This window comes from Dermacentor variabilis, chromosome 4 (assembly GCF_050947875.1).
Source record: "Dermacentor variabilis isolate Ectoservices chromosome 4, ASM5094787v1, whole genome shotgun sequence".
In the NCBI taxonomy this organism is placed as follows: Eukaryota; Metazoa; Arthropoda; class Arachnida; order Ixodida; family Ixodidae; genus Dermacentor; species Dermacentor variabilis.
The window spans coordinates 72,720,367-72,746,204 of NC_134571.1; the positions used below are offsets into that span (position 1 = coordinate 72,720,367).

At 45.9% G+C, this 25,838-nt stretch overlaps 1 protein-coding gene across 1 annotated transcript; it reads left to right on the forward strand.

The window, feature by feature from the left end:
* The first annotated feature begins 2,231 nt into the window (after positions 1-2,231).
* LOC142579357 (uncharacterized) lies at positions 2,232-25,437 on the forward strand. The gene is made up of 7 exons (XM_075689460.1): positions 2,232-3,033; positions 4,686-4,771; positions 5,625-5,862; positions 8,864-8,980; positions 9,487-9,584; positions 23,009-23,219; positions 25,213-25,437. Exons 1-7 carry the CDS (start codon positions 2,842-2,844, stop codon positions 25,231-25,233), a joined length of 963 nt encoding a protein of 320 aa, XP_075545575.1. The 5' UTR covers positions 2,232-2,841; the 3' UTR covers positions 25,234-25,437.
* The last annotated feature ends 401 nt before the right edge of the window (positions 25,438-25,838 follow it).

The window sequence follows — 25,838 nt, forward strand, 5'->3', positions numbered from 1 at the left end:
TTAATAGCTCTGCATCAAGAACAGATATCGCCGTTCTGTAAACGGCATCCATTAGATCATTCAGAGCGGACAAATTCAATATGCCAATTTATATCTTACACGAATTTGTTACGTTGTGTACCAGGGTTCTGCAAAAGCTGCATTTTCACATTACTGAATTTTTTTAGATTGATGTTTAACATATCAATTTTGTCCGCTTTGGATGCGCTATCAGATGCAATTCACAAGATTGTGATGTAATTTTTCCTTGCTGAGTTAGAGTTGTAAACATGATAGTTTCGTTTTCTAAAAATTTTTAATTTTTGCCTATTTTTAATAAAAAATTGACGACCTAAATAAAAAATTCAAAACCAACAGTCACTAGATATTAAGTTTTCTTTTAAATGCAACAAACCGTGTCAAATTTGGTGCAGTGGTTGCCGAGGAAAACGGATGCTCCTTTTACAGTATTTAGATAGGAGCACCCGAGCTAAAGCTTCCTCTTAACCCCTGCCCCTGTGTGACCTAAAAGCGTGGAGTAAAATGAAGTTGCCGTTGCCACTTGCGTCTTCCTACGACCTTATTTTTTCCGACTGGCGCTGCGTGGAACTCTCGATTGGATGCACATAATCACTTCAGCAGCAGGGGCGACACGGACCCCTTTGCCTCATTGTACGCCGCCCTGCTACGTCAAAGCCGGTTGCACTGTGAACCGAGCTTCGCAGTGAGAAGGTATGTTGAATTAATAATTTGACGCCTGCTATTTCGGCCAACATGGCACTTTTGAAATGTACGCAAACGCGGAACTAGGCGTTTATGACGATTCCATTCAGCTTTCCAGTACAAACACGCGCAGTAAGGTTTCTAATTAAGTTAATTTATGTAGTTTATTTTTGAATAGATTGCTTTGGTATTTCTTGTAAATTATGTCTGCCTAGGCAGATAATTCGTCTGTAATGATGTAATTAACTGCAGTAAATTTTGAAATCTTTAAAAAGAAAGTGTTCGCAGTAAAAAAAAAAAAAGATATCTCAGATGAGTCAGGGACGGAACCTCTTTATAAAAACTAAATGCCGGACAAGGAAAAGAACAAAGAACGAGAAAATAAATTTGCACGTGGCCTCCGGGCTTATGCATTAAACGAATTCACAAAGCTGGTTGTTCCTTACGAAACCAAGAAGGCTCGTGTAGACATGGCTTGGTGTTCGAAGTGCACCATTCTCTGTGGACCTCGTCGTCTGCATCACGGATCGAGGGACAGTTCGTGGCGTGCCTTCTGCCGCCGAGCGCTCAACGCTCGGCACTGCCACGTAATGTGCTTGAATGTGTGGTGCGCTTCGAATGCCACACGAGGGTCACTTCGGCGGTTCACTCGCTGGTGGCGGTGTGTCAGGATCAGCTGCAGGACCGCTCCGCACTTGTGGCCATCGATAATGCGCAGCTTACACAGTCCTTGCTCTTGCGAGGGCGACGGAGTCTCGTCGCGTGGGGCCTGGAGGCAGCAATGCCTGACAGGGTGGAATGCGTCGTTTCTTTGGCTGCCTGTGCCTTTCTTCCGAGCCGGTAGTTCCGTTCAGTCGGTAGCTGGTGGCGCGGTTCTTCCGCGCGGGTTCTTCTTCTGAAGTCAGGATGCGTGCTTGCTCAGTTAGAGAACTTGTCCCAGTTCTTTAATTTGAGATCAAATCAAGGTCTTCCTCTCGAGTGTACCTGGCGAAAAATGAAAGAACTTAATCTGGGTCTGATGTTGTACTAGTTACACCTGTTGATGCTTTCTTACCACGCTCTGAGTGTATAAATACCCTTCTATAATCTTATGAATTTCGAATGAAATCCCCCCCTGCTGTAATGCCTTATTGGTGATGAAGGTACTGAGTAAATAAATAAATAAATAAAAATAAATATTAGCCAAGTTTTTCTTTTGAAGGAGGCATAAGGGGGAATGCGCGTGTTCCTGGGGACATTGAGCGGATGAGCTGATCTCAGTCCACTGCTCGAGGTGCAAAAAATAAAAGTGAAAAAAAAAAGTGCATTATTATTATTTTTTTAATCGTTACCCGCTACGGTAGATGAGAGGTTTAGGCTGTTTCGCTGCTGAGCTCAAGGTCGCGCGTTCGACCGCGGTCGCGGCCGCAGCATTCCTATGAGGAAGGAATGCAAAAAAAAAAAAATACAAAGAAGCGATCGTGTGCAGTGGATTGGGTGCACGTCAAAAAGCCCCAGGTTTTCAGATTTAATGCGACGCCTCCGCTACGATCGACGTCCTACATAACACACTGTGTAGTTTCGGGACATTAAACCCCACAGTTAAGAAAAGAAGTCAGGCTACGCCAATGGCGCTGACAGTCGCATTAAAAAGACTCCACATGACCAGCTCAGTGAAGTTTCCCATGGAAGAGAAAATGTAAATATCTCCTCAAAGTAGCTCCCTTCATGTACGAGATATAGCACCGCGGTTTTCCCACTGTTCGTGATAGAAATGGATATGCCACGACTGAACCATCCCTCATGTCTTTCGTGAGAACAATCGTCCGAAACGTTCAGTGCGCGCCTCAGTTTGACTCGAGCTGCTGGGAGGACCGGTCGTCGTCGGCTTACACTCGGCTTACTGCCCGCGGGAATCGAGGCCCATAGAGCAGAGAGACCCGAGGAGTGGAAGCCTGGAGCACCCACGTGAGAAGATCGCATCGTACACACGCGACCTCGCCGGAGCCCAATAACAACAGGCGGAGGGAGGGGTTCAGAGCGTCCGCGACCCCAGGTGGGACGTGAGCAGAGAGCTGTCGCTGCGCGGACCACGACAAAAGAGGTCGAACGGTTGACGACTGATAAAACAGAAGAGCTGCGTCAGCAAGAAGCGGCAAGATGCAAGAGTTCTACCCTAGGGATTACACGGACCAAGAATCGGAGGTCGATGATTGGATCCCCGTGTACACGCTGAGCCGCCACTGGAGAGAGGAGCTGTCGCTCGAAAAGCCCGAGAACAAGGCAGTGAAGAGGGCACATCGCACGCTGAGACCGGCGCGCAGGTCCTCCGGTCTGCACGTCATCAACCCGGTAAGGGAACAACACTGGACCTCGCTGTTGTGGCTTTTTGTAGCTTTCTCTTTCTTATATCTCCCTTTCTCTTCTTTTCTTTTTAATACCAGCGCTTTTTCACTCGCTGCTTGAAAACGTACATAGTACTCAACACGCACTACGACGGTAGTGCTTGAAGTATGATGCTTGAATTTATAATGCATCGGCAAGAGTTTGTTTTGAGAGAAGAAATGCGCGTGTCTCTTTGAAAATGCGCTTGCCGAATACATTGAAATAGTCTTATTGCCTGGCCCTATATGAGCGGTAATAGTACACACAATCTAGGGACTTAAATTCTTATAGAAGCGTCGATAAGCTTATACTTATTTTCTGGGCAGCAGATTTAGCCACAGCTGTACCATTTCATTTCGTGCTATATGTTATAGGCAGGCTCAACCTTCATCAAAGCCGCATTACTAAGGCGTGGAAGAGCGAGCTTGCCAAGGGGTTCCGAGCGAGGTTTAGTAGACATGTAAAATAGTATGTGGCCTATCTCCCTGCACTCATTTCGTCATCTGAAAAATAAAAAAAGGGAAATTGCGTGCTTAGAAGTTAAGACTGATGTCTCACTTATTTTGGCAAGAGCCTTTCTCTATTAGGGTCCACTTGTACTGAAAAGTCCGTGAAATGCTGATATACCTGCTGATAAATGCTCATAATGGGATTTAAGCATAAAAAAGGTTAATCTGCTGCGATAACGCTTTCCTCACTTTTCATTCTTTCGGCAAGGTGGACACTACGTGATCAAGTAGCCGTCGCACTTCGTTCACACGGAAGCAAAGATTGGTTACAATTAGCTTCTCAATTACTGATTTTAACGAATGAATGAGTGTGAATGGTATTGGTGGAGGACACAGCTGGAGACAAGATCAACTTGCACGGTTTTAGAAATGCCATCCGTTTTTGAGATATTCGTCAACGAAAATTCGCCTCTCGTCGCTCCGCAACCGAAACTGGGCGCACGATCGAAGAGCGCCCGAAGAACTGTAGATGTGATGTGTCCCGCCGTGTTTGATTTCTTTATGTCAACGTGTTGACCGCCCTGTGCGCTCCTCTTACCTTCTTACCTCGCAAGGATCATATCTCGGCGACTTTCCGACGCTCTCAAATGCACGACGACGCATATTGGACACTTCAGCAGGTCATCGCAGAGAGCTACCCTACGTCATGAAAGTGCCGAGTAACGTTTCCTATGCCTTCGGTTTCGGTATCGGAGCGACAAAAGGCGAACAACTGATGGCGTTTTTATAATGGCGTAAACTGATATTGTCTTCAGTGGCATCCATCTTCAATACTGTCATTGCGGTGTTGGCGTTACAACGAGTAATTAAAAGCTAAACAACCTTAGTTAATTAGCGAGCGAACTGCGACAGCTATCATCACATCGCTTAAGTTATATTTAAAAAAATATGTTTCCACTAAAATAGATCATGCGGTATAGCTGATGAGGGTTCGTTACAACCAATTTGAGTTGTTGACTCAGAGACCCGCAGTTACAAACGTGATCATTAGAGACCGAATGGTTGATTTAAGTGAAGTGTATTCACAAACCCACATACTAGCCAGAGTACCCGACAACTCAAATTCGGCCAGCTGAGTATGGCTTGTCTATTATCACTTTCTCATTTCAGGACCCGAAATATAGCGATAACTTGGACACCCGGGTCGTTGACATCAACACTTTCCTCGAAGTTAAACTCCTCTACAGACCTGGCGGGTAAGAACGTATACTTGATTTCTCCGCATTCGCGAGTAAAGCCCGGGAAACACTTGTATTGCGGGGAACGCTGGAGTAATTCAATCATACAAGTGCGTTGTAAGAGGGCAAGTTACACTTATCACACTGGCGCTTGAACACGGGAAAGAAGAAAACAAGGCTGGGCGTATAATGCAATTGTCGGTGTCCCTCAGTCCTGCCCGCTACATGCTTGAGCTCATGTTCGACGAATTCTGTTCTAGAGGAAAGCTACAGCGGGAGTGACGACATACATATGGACGTGATCATTCCAGTTTTGGATCGTGGCCATGCATTTATCGGCTGTAGGCGCTGCACATGTACTTTCTACGCATGCGTCCTTAATTTTCTTTCTTTTATTTCTAGTATTCCCTTTTTAATGAGTACGGCCTGAGATGCCTCACCCCCCCCTTTTTTTTCCCTGTTCATACCACGCTCTTTTCTTTGTCGTTTTACTTCAGTCTTCCTAATGTGTAGTAAGTTCTTTCTTCCCTCATTGCTTTGTTTTTTCCTTGCAGCCGCAATGTTGCTATCCTTTCCTTCCTGTATAGCAAAAGCATACAGTTAATACAGCTATGTTTCTGAGCGCGGAGGCGTAAATGTGAGGTGTCTGCCATGAAGTTTCACGGGTAGAACTATACACTCGAAAATCTTAGATTGTCACTGTGTGTGATTCAAGCAGACTTTCGCAGCGAATATTATTAAAGGTAACTTTTTGTACTGTATTTCATCAGCCACTTTAGGGTAAGTGTGCCAGGCATGTCTGTGAGTTATAACAATCAATCACCGCATGCAACCGAATGCAAACACCCAGTCACACTTGATTTTGACGCAGGTCACGGATAATCTTCACAAAAAAAGATAAGCAGGTGCTTACTCTGGAATTTAAGGACTACAACGCCAAGGCAGAGACAAGCCGTTATGACCAGCCGGAGCCCGACCTAGCACTCTTGGTGAAGTACCTCGCCAGCTACGACAAGCCAATGGAGGTTGAGGTGGATCGCAAAGTATTCAAGCCAGAAGAGCTGCACACCTACGCCTTCCACTTACGTCAGAAAGCGTCCCACGTCAAGGCACGACATATTTTCTTTGCTACTACACTCACACGCCTTCACAGAGAAGCGCTTTTTATCTATGATTAATTAAGACTAATTGTCTAATTAGGTAGAATGCAAAAAAATCTGAATATCTCCAAGAGACAGAAGACGACGTTACCTTGGTTCTGTCCAGCTACGTAGCATTTGCATATTTTTAATGTTTGGCTAAAGTGAAACACCTTATGGCAATAGTCAACTGTGCCTTGCTATTATAGCTATCGCAATTTTATGAATACTCCAGGCGAATTTTCGTCGGCATCGCCGTGACATTCCGTATGGAATAGAAGTGCAATAACATCGCTGCCGCGCGCCTTATTCTGTAGGTGCGAACGAAAGCTTGCGAGGGTGAGCCGAGAAGTATGGTGGCTTGATGCGGCTACCAGTACACTGTAATGCGGCTACTAGTACACTGTAATGCCGCGGAGTCTTCTCGTGCTCGCAAGGAAGCAAAACGGAGTAGGTGCGCTCCGTCTTCTCACGTGCGCGAGAGGCGGGAGGGGGGAGAGTTGTGCGCGCGCCTGGAAAGGGGGCAAGGGGCAGGTTAGTGCGCATCTATTACTCCAGCTGCGGAGGCTGAGCGCTGTCGCGCGTCTTGGAGGCAATCTGCGCTGGGTTCGAAGGCTAGCCGATGGAAGATAGCTGATGGCTTCGGGTGCGCTGTGTACTCGCGCGCTTAGTTCGCGTTGAAGCGAGCGGCAGCACGAAGGGGAATTTGCTTGCCGCTGCTGCCGCTCTTCATCAGGCCAGCGTTCTGACAGTGAGCGTCCGCATTCGCCGAGTGAGATGTGCTCGTGTTTGCCTGTGCGCGTATGACTACGTGCTTGTTAATTTAGCTAGTAAGCGATTGTTTACAGCTGTTCATGCAGATGACAAAACGACTAATTTTGCTTCGTATAGCTGTTTAATCATTTGATATCGCAATCAATGCTTCGCCTGTCGGGCGCAACTGGCCTTTCTTTTTGCACCCATATGTTTGATTAGCTGCATAGGTATTTTCCTGCTGCCGTGTTAATAGGTAATCTTGTTCTACTTCCTTTTTCATAAAAGTTTTTTACGCTAAATCTTGATTTCTCAGACATCGCTGTTGCTAGATCTGTCTGAGTCCGAACTTCGCCTTCTTTCTTGCCGAAGTTATCATTATAACCTCTTTCATGTACTGCAGCACGTCGCCTCCTTCGAAGATGTTACTATCTGCGAACCATTTACGCAACACACACACACAAAATTGTTCATATTGCTGTTGGATAAAGCGCCACAAGATGTCGGGTTGCTGCAGATGTGGACGGCAGTAGCTTGGGCAATAGCAAAGCTGCGTGGTCGCGATATGTTGTGGCGCTTTGCCCAATTACAATGTGCTTGAAAAAAAAAATTTCTTTCGCATTAGTGTTATCGTCAGAAAGAAAGGTACTGCATGTTAACGATTAGGTCGCTCTGGACATCAGCATGATGCGAACTACTTAGGTCACATCACTATTAGTTTTGCATGCTTTCGTTTGAAAAACTGCGTCTCCAGCTGTCACTACCAGCGTTGTTGCCGTCGTTAACCTCTCCGGTAACCCAGTATTGCGCAAACGGCATTTCGTTCACGGACACGCTAAAACTCTCGCATGGACCGTACGGAGGATGATATGTGGTTCTTCATAAACGTCAATAATGTGATGTTTGAGGATACCGAGGATGCATATTCACGTGTTAATAAATCTCCATTCTGCGAAGGCAAAGTGCGCTAGCTGGTCTTTCTTTAAATAAGCAGGGTGCGCGTTCTATTTCTATTTCTTTTTTAATGAGTCCTAATATCATATATACTTTGGTTTTCTACTTTAACCTCGTAAAATGTGGATGCGCGTTCGATTCGTGGGTGTGTTAAAACCGGGCCATAACTGCCAAATGAATTTTTACTGTGAAGTATTCTTTTACTGCGTTTTTACCGCAAAGTATTCTTCGCGAACTCCAGGCACTTTGAGTGTGTCCGCCTGTCCGTCCGTCCGTCCGCCTGTCCATCCATCCTCCTACGCCGGAGGGACTGGCGGTGCCTAACGATTTGAGCTGCTGTGTGTATGCTCACGTTCTTGCGTTGCCGACGCGTTCGCCGCATCGTCGTATAATTCGAGCTCCGTGATCGGCCTCGCGCCTCCGGTTCTCGCGTACTGTCTGCGCCGAGCCAGATGGCGCGCGTAAGAAGATCCGGGTGTGTCGGCTGCGGAACACCGGACGGTGCTCACCTCCGCACGAACAGCAATTCAAAAGCAAGTTTCCCCACCCCATCCACGCCAACCGATTCCTGACGCTCACAAATAAGCTCTTGGGAGACCGCAGCTTTGTCCGTGGAAATGCGTCAACTCGGACATTGCGTCCCTGAGAGGTTTACTTGAGCAGCTCAACGACTCTAGGGTACTGTACTTGTCTCAGAGGAAGAGGAACGTGTTCGCAGTGGTAGCACAACTAGGCAAGCCCGCGTTCCTTCTGACCCTCAGCATGCCCGAACTCCGCGATGAGCGCCTGCAGCTCGAAGTCATCGAGAGTCAAAGAGATCCGGTCGATGCGCCGCCGCCGCAGGGTCGATGCCATAGCCAGCTGCCTGCAAAATGCTTCGCACGACTTCGATTCCCGCAGTACTTAGAATCTGCATAATATTTTTTCTGTCTCTTGTTCAACTCGAACTGCCGGATAATTCGACCAGTTTTGTCGGTCTCTTCGAAGGCTAATTAATGAAAGTCGACGACGGTACCATGGTGAATTAATTAAGGTGCTCTTTGCCAGTATTTTCGCTAAGGTTTAGATCATTTGCAGTCTGGACATTCATTTAAAGTAAAAAAAACAAATGACAAGTTCGAAATGTCATGTCAGTACGTGTCTAAAAGATACTGCAGGTCTCGTTTAAGCAGAAAAAAAGATTAACTTGAATAAATGATGAGGAGGCTGCAAAAACCGGCTTAGCCTTTTTAATACTCTATACTACTCTTCTTTTCTTTTGCAGATTAGTGTGAACGATGTGGATTGTGCATCAGTGCGGCTTGGTGACCCTCTGACTGATGCTAATTTCTCGACTACTGAGGGTATAGAGGTGAAAGCCGCGCATCATCCTACCAGACTGGTAAGGCCTGTTTACATATAAAGGTGCATGTGTTACATTCTGGCTATTATGCCACACTCCTGTTCTGACATGTAATGGCAAAATTTCCGCAGGCAGCTAGCAAAACCACAGGTAACCGCGTATTTGTGTCCACCCTGAAGTAGCTGTTGTTTATTAAGAATGGAAGATATTGAGCATCTCTAAGTACATATCGTATCAGTAGAATACTCCAAGGTTAGCATCATAGATAGAACCCTTAGAAGACGCCTGTAATATGGTTTCATGAACCTGCGTGTTTTCCGAAAATAAGACTCATTTTTATCCAGGAACAAGTGGCTAAGAATTAAGGGCCAAGCAAGCTAGACATTACTGATGCTTGGTGCAGAAAATGTTATAGCTCTGAGTACATAAAAATACATGACGAAAAGCTAGCTCTTGCAGTAGTTGCGTCGTAGTTATGGGAAAGCATGTATATTCGGCAGTTTTTAGCATAATAAACATAATTATTGCGTGTATCAATATTGCAGGCAAAGCCCTACAAGGCGAAGATCGAACCACATCTTGATGTCGGGGACAGAATTGTCCTTTTTGGCGTTTTTAAAGACGATAAAAAGTCCGACCGCAAGTAAGTAGAAGCGTTGTATATACAGTGTGCATAAGACAATCAAACAGACCTCTGGCAACCATTAAAGCTGAGATAATCGAGCAAGCATGCCAACGCATTGACAGACGCATTATGACATGTACAGTAAATGTATGCGGAGCTTTGTTAAGTCCCACGTTTGCGGTACCATAATTCATAAATATGTAGCAGTTTATGAAACAGGTTATGAAAAAAATGTTGTTCTACATAACGTTTTTTTTGGCAATGCTAAGATCCGATTCTATTCAAAGCATGCACAAAATGGCACATCTTGCCATTTGAGAATGTTGAGAATAAGGGCCTAGGAGTTAAAGGGTGATATCGGCTATGTGCGCAAAGGTACGCAATAAAAGTACAAAACAACGCAAGCATAGTACTGATTGATGGGTACAGTAAATCGTTTAGGTTCGCTATTTCTGAAACACACGTTTCTGCCTATATAGCACAGCTGCTTCAAGTTGCATAACATCCTCCGCACGTCACATTATTGTACCTGATGTGGTGCAGTTATTTAGTAACGAAATTTAGAGCGCTGCAATCCAGTTGTGCAAAAATGCAGTGAGTTCCTTTATTTTTCTCATTTTGTGGTCTCATTTTAGAGCCGGAGGAAGAAAACTAGTATGTAAAATATAACATTACGGAACGTTATCAGTGGGTATTTCTTAACATGCTCTTCGACTTTTCAAATACAACTTATGGCCGAAAGTGGATATTTAAAATTTTGCACAATAGAGCTTAATTAGCTACCTAATGTGACTGCAACATATATCCTACATAATTCATCATGATGACTGCGCACAATATGCTCTTGGTGCCAGTCACTTAAACCTACCACTTTTTTTTCTAATGCTTGGTTCAAGTTATGTGAAATGCCAAATATACTTTCAATTTTTTTTTTTTAGAACCTGCGTCTGACAGCCCGATTCTAGTCCATTCTAGTCCATCGTCTTCGAATAGACGATGCCTACTCGAAGAGGCGGACACTACTTGCACAAAAAATTAAAATGCATAATCGACAAATTAACGAAAAATTACTAATTAGGGTTTCCAGTTCTGTTTGCCGACCAAACAGAACTTGATGAACGTTTTAGTCAAAGACGTCAGTGTCACCAGGAGCTCCCAGACCAAGGCGGCTGACAAGATAGCGAAACGCGAACTGAAAAACTCCAACGAGCAGGAATTTATGGCAAGACTTGCCGAGAGATACATGCCACTCTCGAGCAGCCACGAAAGCGAGGCCGAGGCACCCGGTTCCCCGTACACGGGCGCGGACAACCCCGATCTCGACGAACCCTTCACCCTGGAAGAAATCAGGACCGTCCTTCAAAACCTGAATGGCACATCGGCTCCAGGTCCGGACGGTATTAGTAACAAGGCTCTTGTAACTTGGACGAAGACTCCGTCCGGTTCCTAGCGGAACGAATGAATCAGGTCTGGGCTTCCGGTAGGGTCCCGCCGGAATGGAAAAACGCCACCACGGTTCTCATCCCAAAGCCCAACAAGCCCTCGGCCGTCGAGAACCTCAGACCCATATCACTCACGTCGTGCGTGGGTAAGGCTGCGGAACACGCCGTTCAGAACAGAGTTTCCAGATTGATCGAAACAAGGGACTGTTACTACACACCCTAATCGGATTTAGACCCGGTCTATCAACTCAAGACACCATGATTTTAATCAAGCACGAAATCATTGATGACCCCATTAGAAACGCCAAGGCCATTCTCGGGTTGGATCTCGAGAAAACATTCGATAACCTCTCTCACCAATACATTGTGGACACCATTTCCGACCTCAACCTCGGAGCTAGATTCCACGCGTACGTCAAGTCATTCTTGGTTAACAGGACGGCAACGCTACGATTTGCCGACGTCTCCGCGGAGACACTCTCGCTGGGGAGCAGGGGCACCCCCCAAGGCTCGGTCGTCTCCCCTATGCTTTTCAACCTTACCATGGCGGGACTTGCTGAGAAACTCGGACAGATACACGGGCTCGAGCACACCATATACGCAGATGATATTACCATGTGGGTCTCCAAAGGAACCTCGGGCATGGTGCAGGACATCTTGCCAGAAGCAGTAAATACCGTAGAAGAATTTCTAATTCCCACAGGACTCAGATGCTCGCCTACCAGTCGGAGCTGCTCGTACGCAGAAGGGCCGCAGGCCATAATCGTCAGACTTCGATTATAATCAAGAAATTACCGTACGAACCAATTCGGGACACGCCATACCGTGCGTCGACAAAATCAGAGTCCTGGGTATGATCGTAGAGACTAAAGTCGTCAATGCCTCTACGGTTCAGAAACTCATCACCAAGACTAACAACGCTATCGGGCTCATCAGAAGAATTGCAAGTAGACACAGGGGCCTCAAGGAACATAATCTCATCAAACTCATACACGCGTTCGTCACCTGTCACTTCGCATACGTTGCGGCAATGCTCAATTGGTCACGATCCGAAAGAGACAGACTTAATGCCCAAATAAGAAAGGTCACCAAGCAAGCCCTCGGCATTCCGACCAGCACCAGCAACGAGAAGCTGGAGCACCTGGGCATGCACAACACCCTGGAAGAAACTGCCGAAGCCCAGCAGCGCGCCCAGCTTGCTAGGCTTTCGACGACGTCTCCGGGGCGCACAATCCTAGGGAAGCTAGGCTTTGCTCAAGGAAACATATAAAAAGACTTTGCGGACCTCCCACGGGACATCCGTGCTAAGATCACGGTACGACCTGTGCCCAGAAACGTGCACCCCGAAAACAACAAGGGCAGACGACAAGCGAGAGGACAATTCCTCCTTAACCAAGCCTTGGCGAACCGCGAACGCTCAGCTTTTGTGGACGCGGCTGCATACGCGGGAAACAAAGATTTCGCGGAGGCGGTTGTGGACGGCCGCGGATCCACAAGACATGCAGCCACGGTAAGCGCAAGGAAGCCTGAACAGACCGAACAGGTTGCGATCGCTGTTGCGCTCACCGACGAAAATATTTGCCATATCTACAGCGACTCCATATAGCCGTTATCAGAGCTTTCCAAAAGGGCACGGTCTGCGGACAGGCTCTCAGAATTGTTACAAATAAAGAGATTAAGAAACACGTCATATACTGGTTCCCGGCACACTTAGGACCAAAGATCGGCGACGTCCCCAACCTTAACGAGGCGGCACACGAGGCTGCGCGCACGCTTACAGACCGCGCTGCTTCATCCGACCACTCGGAGAACAAGGACGCCCCCACTACATACAATGAAACCACTAAACACTACTACCTACAACGTAGAGAGTATGGCACGCCACACCGCACGCTCACTCGAGCTCAAGCGGTTACACTCAGAATGCTGCAAACAGACACATACCCCACGCAATACAGTCTACACCATTACATGCCTGAGCTTTACGACAAGTCTTATTGCACCAATTGCAATAGACCCCTTAACGTATATCATTTACTCTGGCCGTACTCGCAAGCTAACATAAACTACGAACAGGACAAGCGTAAGTTTGAAGAAGCAATCCGGAGCGAAGAGCTCGCTCCCCAACTCTGGGCCGTCCAGCAGGTCCACGACGCCGCCAGGAAACTCAACCTCGCGGTTCCGTCGTGGGAGACGCCCACTCCATGAGAGCCCAAAGCTCTCGTGCCCTGCAGGACCTCGAATAAAGTTGATTTCCTTCCTTCCTATTGACAATGCCGCGCACGTATCCGTGACGAGTGCCCAATTGCGTCAATGCCTAAACTAAGTTCTCAAACCCGCTGCATCACGCACTCTCCGCGTCGCCGACGGAGGGACGCCTACCGTGCTTTGGTATGTGCACCGCTCGCATTGGCACCTCGAATAAAGTTGATTTCCTTCCTTCCTATTGACAATGCCGCGCACGTATCCGTGACGAGTGCCCAATTGCGTCAATGCCTAAACTAAGTTCTCACACCCGCTGCATCACGCACTCTCCGCGTCGCCGACGGAGGGACGCCTACCGTGCTTTGGTATGTGCACCGCTCGCATTGGCACCTCGAATAAAATTGATTTCCTTCCTTCCTATTGACAATGCCGCGCACGTATCCGTGACGAGTGCCCCATTGCGCCAATGCCTGAACTAAGTTCTCACACCCGCTGCATCACGCACTCTCCGCGTCGCCGACGGAGGGACGCCTACCGTGCTTTGGTATGTGCACCGCTCGCATTGGCACCGTGGGACGCCTACCGACTGTCTTGTTTGCCGTTTAGGAACAATGCCCTTACGACGCTATGCTCGCCTTAGACTTTTGATCGTCCCATTCATCACTCTTTTACTGCGCGTCTAGAGTCATTCAGCTTGAACTGCCCCACGGCAGCTCTATAGTCCACCAGTCACACAACCACGGTTATGCTTTCCCGAAGACGTCGGCCTGTCCTGTCGCCTAAAGCCACTACATACGTCACTGTACTGTCGTTCCCATCTGTTCCTGACGGCGTCTATGAACTATGTCCCACCGCTGACATACTATTTGAAATAAATTTGGCCGTTCCCTATACCGTGCTTACTGTTAGGCAATCAGACTTCCCTCCCTCTCCTTAATTTAACTACTCGACCAAACTTCTTCCCAGAGGTATGTCTTTGGGAGCCGTCTCGCCTGTGAACGATTGCGAGATATCGGCTTTTGACGCCAAGATTCCGTCGCCCTCTACAGGAACCTCCGATTTATCGACTATCACAGACAAACTTAGCAAAGCTGATTGCACCTGATCTTCTTCCGGCACAAGCTGCTGACCTCCGCCGTAACTTGGAAACTTACAGCGACATTTTTTTATTTTTTGTCTTGACCGCCGCCCTTTAGCCCAGACATCGGTGATCACCCATTGTATTTACACCGGAGACGCCAATCCGATACGCCACCGGCAGTACCGTGTTTCACATGCTGAACGACAAGCGATACAACGAGAAGTCGATAAGATGTTGACTAAAGGCGTTGTCGAGCCATCTTGCAGTCCGTGGGCGTCCCCTGTTGTCCTTTTCAAGAAGCACGACGGCAGTTGGCACTTTTGTGCGGATTACAGACATCTCAACAAAATCACACGCAAAATCACATGCCGCGTATTGATGACATCTTGGACTGCTTGCGCAGAGCTAAGTACTTATCATCGATAGACCTCCGATCAGGCTGTTGGAAAATCATGACCGTGAGAAAACTGCCTTAGTAACACCTGACGGCCTCTACCAATTAAAGCTTATGCCGTTCGGCCTTTGTAATTCCCCGGCAACCTTCGAAAGAATGATGAACTCCTTACTTCGCGGATATATAAATGGTCCACATGTCTGTGTTCTCTAGACGATGTCATAGTCTTTTCACCAACTTTCACGGGTCATCTAACGCGTCTATCGGCTGTTCTTGCTGTTTTCCGACGCGCCGGCCTGCAATTGAACTCATCCAAGTGCCACTTTGGACGTCGTCCAATTACCGTTCTTGGCCATCTCGTCGGTGCCGCTGGCGTTCAACCCGACCCTGAAAAAAATTCGTGCTGTCCAGAACTTTCCTGTTCCGTCTTCCGCCGCAGACGTAAGATTTGATTGGGCTATGCCCGTATTTCCGTCGTTTTATTAAGAATTTCGCCGGAACCACACTCGCCCACTCGCTGACTAAAGAAGGATGTTGCTTTCACATGGGACCTTGCTCAAACAAAATCCCTCTCCGCCCTCGTACGTTTGCTCACGGCTCCCCCATTGCTGGCTCATTGTGGTCCATCTGCCGCCATTGAACTTCACACGGATGCCAGTGGCCATGGAATCTCGGCTGTACTTGTTCAATGGCAGCGTAACGCAGAACGCGTAATTGCATACACTAGCCGCCTCCTGTAACCCGCCGAAAGGAATTTTTCGCTTACCGAACGGGAGTGTCTGGCATTATAGTTTGTGCAGTAGCCAAATTCCGCCCCTACTTGTACGGCCGCACATTCTCCGCGGTTGACCAAGCCTTGTGCTTGCTCATCTTACTTAAAGACCTCGCTGGACGATTGGGTAGATGGGCGATACGGCTCCAAGAATATTCATTTGCCGTTTTATACAAGTCAGGCCGTTTGCACAAGGACGCCGACTGCCTCTCCCGTCATCCTGTCAACCGCCCTGAATATGATGCGCATGACACCGACTCTTGCGTCCTGGCCATTGGTGATCTGCACGACATCCGCACTGAACAACGGCGTGATGACTGCCTACGTGTTCTCACCGATCGTCTCGATTCTGAATATTCGGAGCCCACGCTTGGCATGTTCGTGCTCCTCGACGACGTTCTGTACCGTCGCAGCTTACGCCCTGAAAGACCAGAATTTTTACTCGTTGTACCACGCCATCTCCGGACATCAGTTCCTGAGCAGTAGCATGGCGGCCCTACTGCAGGCCACCTCGGCGTTTCGCGTACTTACGACCGCGTACGGCGCCGCTTCTACTGGCCAGGCCTGTACCGCTCTGTGCACAGCTACGTCGCAGCCGCTGTGCGCTCTGTCAGCGCCGCAAAAAACCTGCTGTGCTGCTCTCTGGACGCCTTCATGCCATCGATGTGCCCTCAGAACCATTATTTCGCGTTGGTCTCGATCGTCTCGGCCCTTTTGCAACGTCGTCGAAATCTGGCAATAAGTGGGTCGTTGTCGCGACTGATTGCGCGTCCCTGTGCGCGGTCATGCGAGCTTTCTGCACAAGCTGTGCAACTGAAGTGGCACAGTTTTACATGACGTCATCCTCCATCACGGCGCACCCCGGCAGCTCATCACTGATCGCGGCCGCACCTTCTTATCCTGAATAGTTTACGAACCACATCGCTCTTCTTCTGCCGAGCACAAGATTTCCACCGCCTACCACCCGTAGACAAACGGACTGACGGAGCGGCTCAATCGCACGTTGATAGAAATGCTGTGTATGTACGTTTCTGAAGACCACAGTGATCGGGACAGCACGTTACCCTTCGTGACATATTCGCCGACAATTCGTCCCGTCACGAGAACGCTGGTTTTTCACCCTTTCACCCTCTGTTCGGCCGCCACCTTTCTTTGCACTTTGACACGCTGCTTCCTTCCTCGACGAACCCTCCCACTGAATTTGCTCAAGACGTCTTCGCCCGGGCTCGCACGGCCCTCCGGACTGCCGGCTCCCGGCTCACTGAGTCTCGGGCCGCGCAGAAAATCCGGTACGACAGCCGACATCGGGACGTTCGATTTCCTCCTGTCTCCGTTGTCCTCCCACGGACACCGTGCCGCCGCGTCGGTTTGTCTGAAAAGCTGTTGCCGCGCTACACAGGGCCCTACACGACATTGCGTCAGCTTGGCGATGTGAACTACGAGATAGCTCCGCTGTACTAGCATGTCCTCACGGACGTTGTGCATGTGTCCCTGCAGAAGCCTTACTTTGCCGCGAGTTCACCTCCCTTATAGGTAGCGCCGAGACGGCGCCTTCACAGGCGGTGGTTATGTTACGGCGCAACCGAGAGTGGCGCCAGACAGAAGACGATTTGACGTGTAGGTCTTGACAGCCTCTTGTTTACGCATCGTTGCCTCTCATGTAAATATTGTAAATACATCTTTATATGTGACTTTTGCAACGTAACATTATCACACAGCCGCTGAAGCCCGAATCAGCACCTACCTGTACCTAGAAGTTATAGATGACACTATGCGTATGAAAGAAGTACAGTTCCTAAAGTGCTCCCAGCGAATCTCAATATGCTGTCACGTCAGCGTATTTTGTATGGCCTGCACGGTGTTAGTTCTGTGCTTAGCTATCACTGCAGCGATTGTGTTCTTTCCACTCAAATCAGCTATGAGAAAGAGTGTGGCTGTCTCTGGGTGGCCGAAATAGGCCGATATTATGGCACAACAGTTCCTGTGACATAGATGCAAAAAACCACGTGTTTAACAATAAAGAAAAAGATCGTGCCATCACTTCTCGAAGGTTTCCTTTTGAACAAGATATAGATCACTGTAGATTAAATGACAGGGCCACGCCTTGGCCAGTACTACCTGCAGCAAGTAATGCTGTATACTATTCAGCTACAACATTATTTCTTAAAGGGGCCCTGAAACACTTTTTCAACATAATAAGAAAACACTGCTGATCTGTAGATGAGGTTCCAGTGAACATGCGAGCTAAATAGTATTACTGCATGCAGCAGAGAATTTGCAATTTTGTGTCAAAAACGGTATATATTCGCCTGGTCTCTCCTCTGCAATGTCGTCAGCATCTGCATCATGAGCAGGCAAGCGGCCTAACAGGTACTGGCAGATATTGCGATCCCGCGAACATTCTCAGCAATACTCTAATTGTTAATATTGAGTTTAGAAGAACTTGGTGTTGGGCGAGTTTGTAGATATTAGCAAACATTGTTTAACTGCGTGAACAAACGGACCATAAAGGCAGCATGGAACATGGACGGGTGCAGTCCATGTCCCATGCTGTCTTTGTGGTCCGTTTGTTCGCGCAGTTAAACAATGTTTGTTAATATTAAGTTCAATAAATTAAGAATACGTGAATTTGTAAACTCAAAAAGGCCAATAAAGGTACTTCATATTTGCCCTTCCGGTCTGCACACAACAGTTGCGCATAGCTGGATGATGCGTAGCTGCATAGCTGCAAGATAGCACTAGCGCGCTGTGTAGCGTTGATACCGCAGCCGCCACACGGTGCCTCGACGAGCCCTCGTATCTTGCTGATGGTACCCGGTGGGAAGCTCTGACAACGTGTCCTAAATTGGTCTCTGTAAATGACATACCTCCAGGCACCCGAGCGGTCATCTCGCGTCGAGAGTGCGCCGCGCACCCGTGAGCCAGTAATAGCTTCTCAAAAAAGAAAAAAAAAATATTAAATGCCCAATTCCTGTACAGCGTCCTGCGTGAGTGGAGATGAAAGAAGAAAGAAAGCTGCATATCAGTGCGATAACTGGCTCTAAATCTGCTTTGAAAAATTTTGCGAAACGTTTTGGCAATGTCCTTTATTAGTGATGCCTTTTTTTATGATTAGTTAGATAAGTGTTTCCGGGCCCCCTTAACATACACTTGCCGAAAGTAAGGATGCTCCAGTAGTACTTTACAGAGAACAGCCAGAAGTTGTTTAGCATTAACAAAACAACTGCATTAAATAGTAATAGAGCTAGTAATAGATATTGCAGAAGAGGAATCAGCATGGGTACATGAATAAATGTTTAGTCATGATGATAGGCTAGAAAAAAAATAACAAAGTGCTAATTTAGCTCGTTCACACTTTTTGACTCGAGCAAAACAAGCAGTGCTATGCAGAAAGTCCATGTAGTGCAGCGTTTCTCCAGCACCGTGTCCCTGTGGTTTCTTAACTGTCCGCTATTGCGTTATTTCATTAAGGCGGAAAAGTCCCATGAGGATAGGTAATTAGAAATGAAAAATCTCAGACCTCAGTATACTGAGTAGTCATGGGTGACTTCAGTGCAAACCTGAGGAGGGAGCAGACAAGGGGAAAATGTCACAGATATTTATGGCATATGGACTCTAGCTATAGTAGAGGGGAACTGCTGGTGGAGTCTCTCGAAAGAAGTAGCTTCTTCCAAACATACAATAATAAGAAGTGGACATAAGAAAAGTCCAAGTTGTGTAACAAGAAATGAAACAGGTATTACTCTGTACAAATAGCAGCAGAATGTAGAGGTGTTAGGCACAACAATATGTTGCCAATTATCTCAGAATTAAAGTTCAGGGTGATATATACCAAGAAAAGAAGCTTGTAATCCCTCTGAATCACCGAGCAAAAGAAATTACGGAAATTGAACAACACGAACCCCAGTGATCGGTCAGACAATATTCAAAATACAGGCAAAGTGAGTAACCGCTACTTGAATTTTTGAGGCCTTAAGGTGTACATTTCACTCTCCCATGACGTCATTTGGTGCCACCCAATAGTAGGAGGGCATTAACGGAAGTCGGCGCGCCACGCGCTAGCCTGCTCAGACTGTTGATGACATTCCCATGGCTTCCGCGAGTGGACGGCGTGCGGCCTGAGCTCGGAGGGCATGGCGTCATTTTTCTGATTTCAACAGCTACCAAAGACAGCCGTTCGCACGCCAAAGTGCTCGCGAACGGCCGTCGAACGGGGTGCAATCCGGATTCGATGACAACCAAAGGTCAATGGGACATCTTGCACTGGGTGCTCACGGGAAGGCTACAAATGAAGCTACACAGACCAAGAAAGACGCAAATACACAGGACGGGCGCAATTCGTCGTCTTCATTGTGCCCGTCCTGTGTGCTTGTGTCTTTCTTGGACCATGTTTTTTGCCCTACTCGACAAGGTTTTCAGTTATGAACCAACTGGCCCAAACAAAACCTTTATTGCAGGGTGATATAGGATGGACAAGTTTTGAAGTGAGGGAACGTCAGAGTAAAATTCATCTTGAAGAAAGACTGAGGAATATGGAAGAAAGTAAATGGGTTGTGACAGTGTTCAGACATTTGTAAAGGAAAAAAAGTTACTCACAGTTGAGGAAAAGAAATAGGAAGCTTGCAAGCAAGTATGCGACTGGTATAGCAAGTAATGTAACAACAAATAAAGAACGTCAAACGCAAAGTCAGAGAGGCTGAGACAATCCCATATGAGTAGGGGCAATGGAAAAGAAACATGCTATGAGTAACTACCTAATAGGAAAAAAACTAGATCAGGGAAGAGACAATTTATGATAACTCAAAGGGAAGCTCTTTATTTTTCAAAGCAAAATCAGGATGCCTTAAAACCCATATAGATACTTATAAATTAGCGAGGTACACCGAGGAAGAAGCATGTGCTTGCTACGGTAACGATAGGGACAGGATGGAACATGTTTTATAGAATGTGAAGATATCTGCCCAGTTGTCGGTTTAGGCTCCTCTGGCCTCCTTGAAGCCCTTGGGTTCAGCGATAGCAGGGGGAAGTAAACGTGTCCACAATAGAGATTAGAAAGAGGCGATTGGAAGTTTGGTGGCATAAAAGTAGAGAGACCACATACAAGGAGGCGTATGAAAACAATGTTCCCAATAGTGGTTCGGAAGGTTTGATGCTGGGAATTCTTCGCTTTTTTTTTTTTCTAAAGGTAAGACATAGGCAAAACAATAACAAGAGCTTGGTGGTGCAATCTACCGCCCCATTTCAAAGGGGACGCTCATCCGTCCATTCATCCATCCACGCTCGGTATGTTATGCGTCGTTCCTGTGGTCGCAACCATAGAGTTTCGTACAATGGTTGCAACACTGTGCCCGTGGCTCTAGGATACTTAAAAATGTCGTATAATGTAATGCCGTATCTTTTTAAAGCAAAAGCTGTATGCGACTAACCTTCCGTAGTCTTTTCGGCGTCCGGCAACAGAAACGGAGTTAGCGATTTCTTACAAACCCATACGAATGGTACCTGATAGTACCTCTAAAATGGACAGAATTGATATACTAGTACACATGGCTTTCAAATAGACCACTAATTTGTCAGCAGAACTTTTGCACAACCCTCTTAAACAATGTAACAGATTCACGTAGGATATATAGGGTTTGTCTGAAAAGTAATGTCACTGATTGTATTGTGAAGCGACTATATATCGCAGTGCAGTAGGAGTGTTTGAGATTGGTGGAGGGGGGAAGAAAGCTTATGAACATGCGGTCGCTCAGTCGTCTGCTACCATCTTTAGAGTAAGGACAGCCATTTCCATGAAACTTCTTTTCGTTTCCCGTGCAAGCCATAATACAGCGTTTGTTGGAACAAAGGATTGACGTTAAGTTTTGTGTGAAACTTGACAAGTGCACAGTGGAAACTCTTCCTATGAAAAGATGGCCTTTGGTGACAATTGCTTGTCAGAACGTCAAGTCTACCGGTGGCACAAAGCATTTTAGAAGGTTGTGAAGAAGTCAGCAATGAAGCCTGTGCTGGACGGCCGTCAATGACCATCACCAATAAAAATGTGATGCGTGTGAGGGATTTTTTCAACTCAAATTGTCGCTTCAGTGTCCGTTTAGTGGCACAGACATCAAACATACCAAAAAGTAGTGTTCATGAGATTTTGACGAATAATTTGCACATGCAAAAAGTTCGCCCCAAGATTGTGCCAAAAGTGTTAACAGACGACCAAAAATCACGTCGAGTTGAAATGTGCCAAGAACTTCGGGATTTGTTTGAAAGTGACCACCACTTTTTAGACAATGTCATTACAGGTGACTAGTCTTGGGTGTTTGAATATGACCCCGAAACAAAATGGCAAAGTGCCGGGCCGCCACCTCAGCATCCCCTCGGCCCAAGGCGGCCAGAATGAGAAAGTCAAAGGTCAAGACCATGCTCATTGTGTTTTTTGACATCAGGGCGGTGGTCCACCATGAGTTTGTACCACATGGTACAGCCATCAATGCCAAATTTTACATGGAAGTGCTCAAGAGACTCAAACGAAGGGTTCATCGCATTCACCATGACATCGCGGGAGACTGCAAACTTCACCATGACAATGTGCCAGTCCACACCGCCTTCTTCATGACCCGCTTTCTGGTCGATTCAAAGATGCCAACGGTTCCCCAACCGCCCTACAGTCCTAACGTGGCTCCCCCAGACTTTTTTTTGTTTCTGCGCTTGAACACTTCATTAAAAGGACATCATTTCGGGACAGTTGACAAAGCCAAGAGGCTTGCACCAAGGCTCTTAAGGACATTCTGGAGGGGGCCTACTGTGACGCCTTTGATGCCTGGAAATCTCGCTGAAAGCGATGTAGTGATGAAGGAGGTGCCTATTTTGAAACCTTTTAATGTGTTGTACTCACCCGGTCCATAATATTTCTTTAATCAAGTGATTGACATTACTTTCCGGACATACCCCGGAAATTGACATATCAAATTTGTCCACTTTGGATGCTCTAATAGATGCAGTGTACATAACTGTCATACCTCTTATAGGTGCAGAGCTAGGAATTTGTAAACTTCGTGCTTCGATTTTTTTTCAAGCCTACCAATATTTAAAATTCGATTTAAAAAATATAGGCCTTAAATCGAAATTTCACTTGCAACAGTCATTAGAATTTAACTTTTGTTCTCAAATGCAGCATATTTCATTAAAATCGGCCCAGTGGTTATTTCAGAAAAGCGTTTCTGCATTTTACATGTATTTCAATAGGCAGCATCAGAGTTGGGCCTGAGTTAAAGCTTCCTCTTAAAGGGTTAAAGGTTTAAAAGGTAATGAATTAGTGCCAAGGCAAAGGAAACATATGGATGAGGGCAGCAGAGGATATTATGGGGCAACAAGATTAGGAAATTTGAAGCTGTTAGATTTACTTTTGCTGGAGCAGACAGGGGCAATTGCAGATCTCTTGGAGGGGCATTCATCCTGCAGTAGATCCACACAAACACACGCATGCATGCAGTCATGTGTACCTGTCGGATAAGCCAGCAGCATACAGCACTGCATTCATGTATCTTATTGTTCTTTTAGGAAATTGCTCAGTTTAGGCAAGACTGTGGTTCCATGGCCTGATGACGTTAAATATGACAAGAAGACCCGCCTTACCATCCAGAGGTACAAGAACCAGCTAGTAGTGTACAACCACATCACACCCTTTTTCAAGTCACGGAATATGGGCAACGAATATTTGTCTGGGGACTTGGAAGTTGACCGTGCATTTCCTGTGGACGGTTTCTGGATTGTAAGTAACAAAACCCAATGAGAAATAAACAAGAAAGACAAGCTACTTGGTTCCAGATAGCTTGACAGACACTAATTCACCTGTGTTAAAATCAGATAGGGCGCAGCAAAATTGATGTCAGACAAAACATAGGACTTCAAAAACGAATTCTTACTAGACAAACATGCTAGCTAAGTATCTTTGTAGTATAGCAAACACTAGCTGAAAGTCAGTGTTTAATTGTCCTGCATGCACTTAATTGATGTATCCTTTCTAAGTCTAGTGCCGGTAAACTATACACCTGGCTTTAGGAAAAACTTTTGGGGCTGACTTGATCGCTGTGTTAGCCAAAATTATGACATAATTAATCAGATTTTCATTTATTTATTTTGCTCCACATAAGGGAAAATAAAAAAAAGTTGCCACATTCTTGCATTAACAGTTGTTTTTACTGTCATATTGCTATAACCACGGAGTCTAAATTATAGCATACACTCCTGGATCTTCAAATTCTGCCACCCAATGGTATACTACTATAAACACTTAGCATTAGGTGTTTGTTTGCTTATTTTTCAACAATGTGTACTTCTGTTTTCCTTTGGAAGAGAATATGCCGAGTTTCTCTCATAGATAAGGCTATGGCTGCCAGCAAAAGTCTTTCTTGCACTAATCTCCTATTTTGGCTCTTTACCTGCAGTAGCTGCATCATTACCTGTACTTCTGTAAAAGTTAAGGTTAATCTTTGTGCCTATAGCTGCATCCCTAAGCTTCCTAGTTAAATGCAGAGTACCGTCTTATGGTATCTCTGCTTTTCTGATGTCAGGGCATTTGCATTCTACTTATGTGTAAAATGGCAAGTTCAAAAGGACAGACTCCAGCTGATGCTGCTTTGTAGCTCAGCCAGGTTATCACTTTGCTGAAGCACACTGAGCGTAGACACTAAGGAGTATACTTCCTAGATAGCTGAGCAGCTTAAATAGCAACACTGTTCAATTAAAAGAAAAACATGTCAAGGTGTTTTATAACTGTTTTAAGCTTGCCCGAGTTGTTGCTTTCGATAATATTCTTACACAATTTTTGCTTCAAGGTGGATTTGATAAATTATCTGCTCTACAAGTGAACTCAGATAACTGTGTACTTCCTTTTATGTTGGCCCTTTTTAGTGCATTTGTATGTCTTGCCTGCACCTTTCAGTAATGAAGACTTTTGCTTGTTTGCACAAGTACTTTATTTACTGTAATTAAGCTATACTTTGTTAATGGACTGCATCCTCCTTGATGTTGCAAAATTATGAACTTGGTGGCATTCAATATCAAAATGGCATTCAACATGAAAATTACGAAGTTGGTGGCAATTATGACTGTTTGCCCTCCAGTGTCAAGTACACCTCATCCAATATCAAAGGGAACACGTTATCTTTGTTCAAACCATGATTCCTGCTAATGTGCGAGTCAGAACCTCATTGACTGCTATTTGCTATGTTGTTGTTCTGTTGAAGAATCCTGCTGATGCAACTTTTCCTCATTACAAGCACATACAAGGAAAATTACTGGCTTTGAACACAAATCTGGCATTCCTTTCATATTAGATGGCCCTATACTATCATGCTCAGTAGGAGCTATAATGCGCGCCTGCTTTTACACATGCTTTTGCGTTGTAGCTGATACTGAGCGTAATAGTACATTTACTATGTAACACAAGAATAACAATTATTATAATGAAAGGAAGTCCACATATGTCAGCTACCATCGCTAAAAGTGAGCAAGCAGCGTGATGGATTCAAAAAGTGCTGCTGTATGTTTGAGTCTAGACATGCATGTTGTTCAAAATTTATAGCATGGTAAATTGAACATTATGTACAAATGGCTTTCACTCAAAAATATGTCTCAAGTCAATTCAGATAAGTTCAAATTAAATTATTGTCCAATGTTGTTTCAGCACACGATCAATTTTGGACTGTGATGAGCCTTTTGGTTTGGACGGTGCTGTTGCTAATACAATGTCTTCATTTCAGGAACGTCTGAAGCTTCCCTGAATCAACTTCCTGGGTCAACGCTGGTCATGACCGCAACACTTCTTTTTTGCTTTCTTTCTCTTTCTTCTCTCTCTTTTTTTCACTTACATGGTTGTGGGACATTTCTTCTACTCTCAACTTCCTTCATGTCTCTTCTTCTTTTTTGGTGTTCAGCAAATAAAGAGAGCTCTCTCCAACCTGACTGCAATTTAATGAGAAGCAAAATCGCATAGTGGAAGTCTCTCTACATCCCTTGGCAACATTAGGTTAATTCAATAAAAGAGTAATTTCCTCTGTCTGCTGTTGTGACACAGGTCATTGCTTGACTTACTTTTAACTAAAGAAAGAAAACTATTATAATTGTTATAGCAATTTCATGGGATCACAACTTGACTTCACCAAAGTCTTCTTAGGCAAGTACCTTCCAAGACTGGAACCACTGCCCTGTTATTATGTTATTATGCTGCTCAATATTGTGAGTTGCAGATAACTGAATGCTGGCCAATGAGAAAACTCTCTCGCATAAGAAAAGTGACATGATTGCAAAACTGCTAAGGAACCTGAATACCAAGGAACCCACCTTTCTTTTTCTATGAAATCAGATATTCAACGGAACAGGGAAGCAG